The 4,749-nt window shown below is 42.1% G+C and overlaps 1 protein-coding gene across 1 annotated transcript; it reads right to left on the bottom strand.

The window, feature by feature from the left end:
- Window positions 1-540: 540 nt before the first annotated feature.
- LOC125649881 (uncharacterized) lies at window positions 541-4,427 on the bottom strand. The gene is made up of 3 exons (XM_048877718.2): window positions 4,338-4,427; window positions 826-2,721; window positions 541-725 (listed from the first exon to the last, which is right to left on the bottom strand). Exons 1-3 carry the CDS (start codon window positions 4,372-4,374, stop codon window positions 685-687), a joined length of 1,974 nt encoding a protein of 657 aa, XP_048733675.2. The 5' UTR covers window positions 4,375-4,427; the 3' UTR covers window positions 541-684.
- Window positions 4,428-4,749: the final 322 nt, after the last annotated feature.

The following is a 4,749-nucleotide window of genomic DNA, read 5'->3' as shown; positions in this document are numbered from 1 at the left end:
GGAGTCCCGAATTCCGGGGGTGGGGGTGGGTGAAATTTAGACCAACTTTCCTATGACCGTTCTTGAGGTCACACTGTATATGATTTTCGCGAGAAAATGCACATATTACATTATTTTTGGAACACTCTTCGTAATGCACCAGCTCACAAGGCACGTATTGTGAGGAGGATACTGATAGTTGAACAAATTGGCGGCGCCCCTTCCGCTCACAGAATTTTCAGGTATGGAATGTAGATATCGATCATTTCTTTTCTTTTGTCTTTTTATTTTCACATATGTGTTACATCGGTCCGTTCGAGCTTCGCTCGGTATAATAAATGTGGTGATCTAAATACTTTTCGATAGCATTTTAAAAACCCATCTCAAGACCGTACGGTCAGTGAAAATGTAGGCGGAGCCTAATCTAAACAGATGTTATTTACCTGGAGTGGCCAGGGTCTACCAAGGTGTTAATTGCTATATCCCATGGCACTCAAAGAAATACACAGATACAATACCATTTCCTGTGTCGCATGCCAGAGGAAAACACCAAGCAATATATAGTTTACAAATATACAATATTTATTTAAGTAAATAAAAAATACCCACGTATTATAAAAATAAAAACATAATCATTTGTTTTCATCATTTACATTAGATCAGAAATAAATGAGATGTAGGCCTATATATACATGTACATATTCATTAAAAGTCGTTCAGCTCGTCTTTCCTCATATGTTCAGTATCTGAAAAAGAATACCAAGATGTGTCAATAAGTATTTAATACTGGTCGTTACCGTACATGCGTATTTCTTTGAAAAAAGAAAAACTAATCTCAATACTCACGAGTGCAATGACATATACCCTCATGACCCACGTGATGGATGTCACATGTCACCACTCCATCCTGTCCATGACAGGTGCTAGGAGGACAGTCTGTATCATTGAAACATTTCTCATTTCTCAAAACAGGGTGTGGATGTGGTGTGTGGTGGTGGTGATGTTCACAGTGACAGACACCAGTATCTCCGTGGTGAATGGCGCAGACTATGTTTCCTCCGTTGTCATGGCCATGGCACGTGTCGTTGGCACAATCGGCGGCAGTGGTACAAGTCTCCGCTCGGATTGCAGGGTGTGGATGTGGCGTGTGATGGTGGTGATGTTCACAGTGACAGACACCAGTATCTCCGTGGTGAATGGCGCAGACTATGTTTCCTCCGTTGTCATGGCCATGGCACGTGTCGTTGGCACAATCGGCGGCAGTGGTACAACTCTCCGCTCGGATTGCAGGGTGTGGATGTGGTGTGTGGTGGTGGTGATGTTCACAGTGACAGACACCAGTATCTCCGTGGTGAATGGCACAGACTATGTGTCCTCCGTTGTCATGGCCATGGCACGTGTCGTTGGCACAATCGTCGGCAGTGGTACAAGTCTCCGCTCGGATTGCAGGGTGTGGATGTGGTGTGTGGTGGTGGTGATGTTCACAGTGACAGACACCAGTATCTCCGTGGTGAATGGCGCAGACTATGTTTCCTCCGTTGTCATGGCCATGGCACGTGTCGTTGGCACAATCGGCGGCAGTGGTACAAGTCTCTGCTCGGATTGCAGGGTGTGGATGTGGTGTGTGGTGGTGGTGATGTTCACAGTGGCAGACACCAGTATCTCCGTGGTGAATGGCGCAGACTATGTTTCCTCCGTTGTCATGGCCATGGCACGTGTCGTTGGCACAATCGGCGGCAGTGGTACAAGTCTCTGCTCGGATTGCAGGGTGTGGATGTGGTGTGTGGTGGTGATGTTCACAGTGACAGACACCAGTATCTCCGTGGTGAATGGCGCAGACTATGTTTCCTCCGTTGTCATGGCCATGGCACGTGTCGTTGGCACAATCGGCGGCAGTGGTACAAGTCTCCGCTCGGATTGCAGGGTGTGGATGTGGTGTGTGGTGGTGGTGATGTTCACAGTGACAGACACCAGTATCTCCGTGGTGAATGGCGCAGACTATGTTTCCTCCGTTGTCATGGCCATGGCACGTGTCGTTGGCACAATCGTCGGCAGTGGTACAAGTCTCTGCTCGGATTGCAGGGTGTGGATGTGGTGTGTGGTGGTGGTGATGTTCACAGTGACAGACACCAGTATCTCCGTGGTGAATGGCGCAGACTATGTTTCCTCCGTTGTCATGGCCATGGCACGTGTCGTTGGCACAATCGGCGGCAGTGGTACAAGTCTCCGCTCGGATTGCAGGGTGTGGATGTGGTGTGTGGTGGTGGTGATGTTCACAGTGACAGACACCAGTATCTCCGTGGTGAATGGCGCAGACTATGTTTCCTCCGTTGTCATGGCCATGGCACGTGTCGTTGGCACAATCGGCGGCAGTGGTACAAGTCTCTGCTCGGATTGCAGGGTGTGGATGTGGTGTGTGGTGGTGGTGATGTTCACAGTGGCAGACACCAGTATCTCCGTGGTGAATGGCGCAGACTATGTTTCCTCCGTTGTCATGGCCATGGCACGTGTCGTTGGCACAATCGGCGGCAGTGGTACAAGTCTCTGCTCGGATTGCAGGGTGTGGATGTGGTGTGTGGTGGTGGTGATGTTCACAGTGGCAGACACCAGTATCTCCGTGGTGAATGGCGCAGACTATGTTTCCTCCGTTGTCATGGCCATGGCACGTGTCGTTGGCACAATCGTCGGCAGTGGTACAACTCTCCGCTCTTTCTTGAAGATTCGGAAAGGCCGAAACTGTAGCTATACGAAAATATTATTAGATTAAGATTTCATGGTTTGTATTTACAGAAGCATATACATGTATATATAGCATTATAAAGGTGGCTCACAATTATTTTATATGAATTTTCCCCCCCAAAAAATGTGTTTTATTAGATATTCATATCATGCACCACCAAATCACAGCGAAATTTGGATATTTTCATCATTCCGGAAAATAATACAAAAAAATCATAAATAGTTTTCGTTCCGTTTTAGCAACACCCTTACCGATGCAAACAATCGGTGGGAATAAGATTTAGTAAAAATTTCACTTGTATTTGAAGAAAAAGAGTCGTTGAAATACGCTAGAATTACCATGAGTCAGTCCGGTATTATCAGTAAAGTATCAGACGAAATAATATGTAGCCAAAACTTAATTAAATTTAAAATTCAATAATTACTTACCTTTCTGCACGTTTGTCCCAAAATTAATTAGAGTACTTAAGATATGAAAATAGTACTCACCGACTGTTATCAATTTGTTGTTATGAATATGACTTTATTGTGGAAGTGAATATTTTCTATTCTTATAGGGATTTCTGTTCTTAAAAGAACAGTAAACGTTACAAAAACGTATTTGCAATATTTTCAGGAGGAAGGTGTCAATTTTGCAATGTCATAACTCAATAAGGAATTTCACTGAAATATTTCATATTTTTATTTATTGATATCAAACCTATCTAAAAATGTTAAAATCTCAGTTTGATGAAAAAACTCAATAAGCCTGGTTTTCTGGTGGCTCATCATTATAAAATAATTGAAAGCTTGTATCACTCTCTCTCTCGATGGTGAACACGGGGTCTTTTAACAAGCCAATAAATACAACTTTGGTGTAATGAGCCATCTTAAAAAAGGGTTGGGCCCTATTTATCATTTCAAAGTCACCCGACTAAAGCAAAAATATTGAAAATTATATCGCAATGTAGCTGCAGAACTGTAGCTCTTTGAGAAAATATTGTGACGGACCACCTCTGTTCCGTCACAATATTTTTTCGAAGTGACCTACAGTTCTGCAGCTAATTGCAATGATGAACCAATATATTGATCCAAAAATCTTCATTTTATAAAGCATGGTTTACATGAACATCTAAAGAGTAGTTTAGAATGTTTGCATTTCAAGTTTATATAGAATGACTCCACTGCAAAACGAATAATGAACACTGCTTTTTAATATATGTCTATCAGACACGTTCCATTCTAGACAACGGTCTCTAAAAAATATTTCATGAACAAAATTAATGAAGAGCCCCCAATAAAAATCCTTCTTTGTCCATTCATTAAAATCCATGAAAAATATACGTTTATATTAAAGCAAACAACTTGAGACTGCCGATTTACAATTTATTGTTAATGATTGAAGGACATATTTTTGCGAATTCACAAGAGATGTTAGATTGTTCTAATATTTTGACAGTGAAAATTTTCTATGGTTTACCAAAATCTGAGTATTACAGAAATAAATACAGCTACAATCTACACGCCGATTCCCTTGCAAACTTTGAGTTCGTGAATGGAAAAAGTTAAAATACCAATTTTTAACTCTTTCGGTGACACGGGGACATCCATTATTAATTAGATGTCCAGGAATGTCTTACCGATTAACAGAGCAACTCCACACAGAATCCTTAACATTGTGTTCAGATCAAGACAGAGTTAGGTTATACACAGGTCTTTCTGCTTTCCTTTTATATAGAAAAATACTTAACCTTATCATACGGAAAGTCAAGGCAGGAAGGTTACAACGGATAGATAACTCATATTTCATGACAAGAATGAAGACTATCTACCGAAAGTCGTGATCATATCTTATTTAATCCACAAGATTGTCTCGTTTTTTTAAGGCATTGTCACAAACTATGGGGCAAATTGAACGATTCTTTCTCCTGTGGCGTAAGAAAGAAAATGAAGTGTACGCAAAGAACGGCAAAGGGTCTGATGGCCGCCTTGACGTCCTAGAAGAGCCTGTGCTTTATGAATGAAATCGATTCTAAATTCCCCCCTCCTTTT

This window comes from Ostrea edulis, chromosome 5, assembly GCF_947568905.1.
Source record: "Ostrea edulis chromosome 5, xbOstEdul1.1, whole genome shotgun sequence".
In the NCBI taxonomy this organism is placed as follows: Eukaryota; Metazoa; Mollusca; class Bivalvia; order Ostreida; family Ostreidae; genus Ostrea; species Ostrea edulis.
This window is presented reverse-complemented; position numbering and strand designations above follow the sequence as displayed.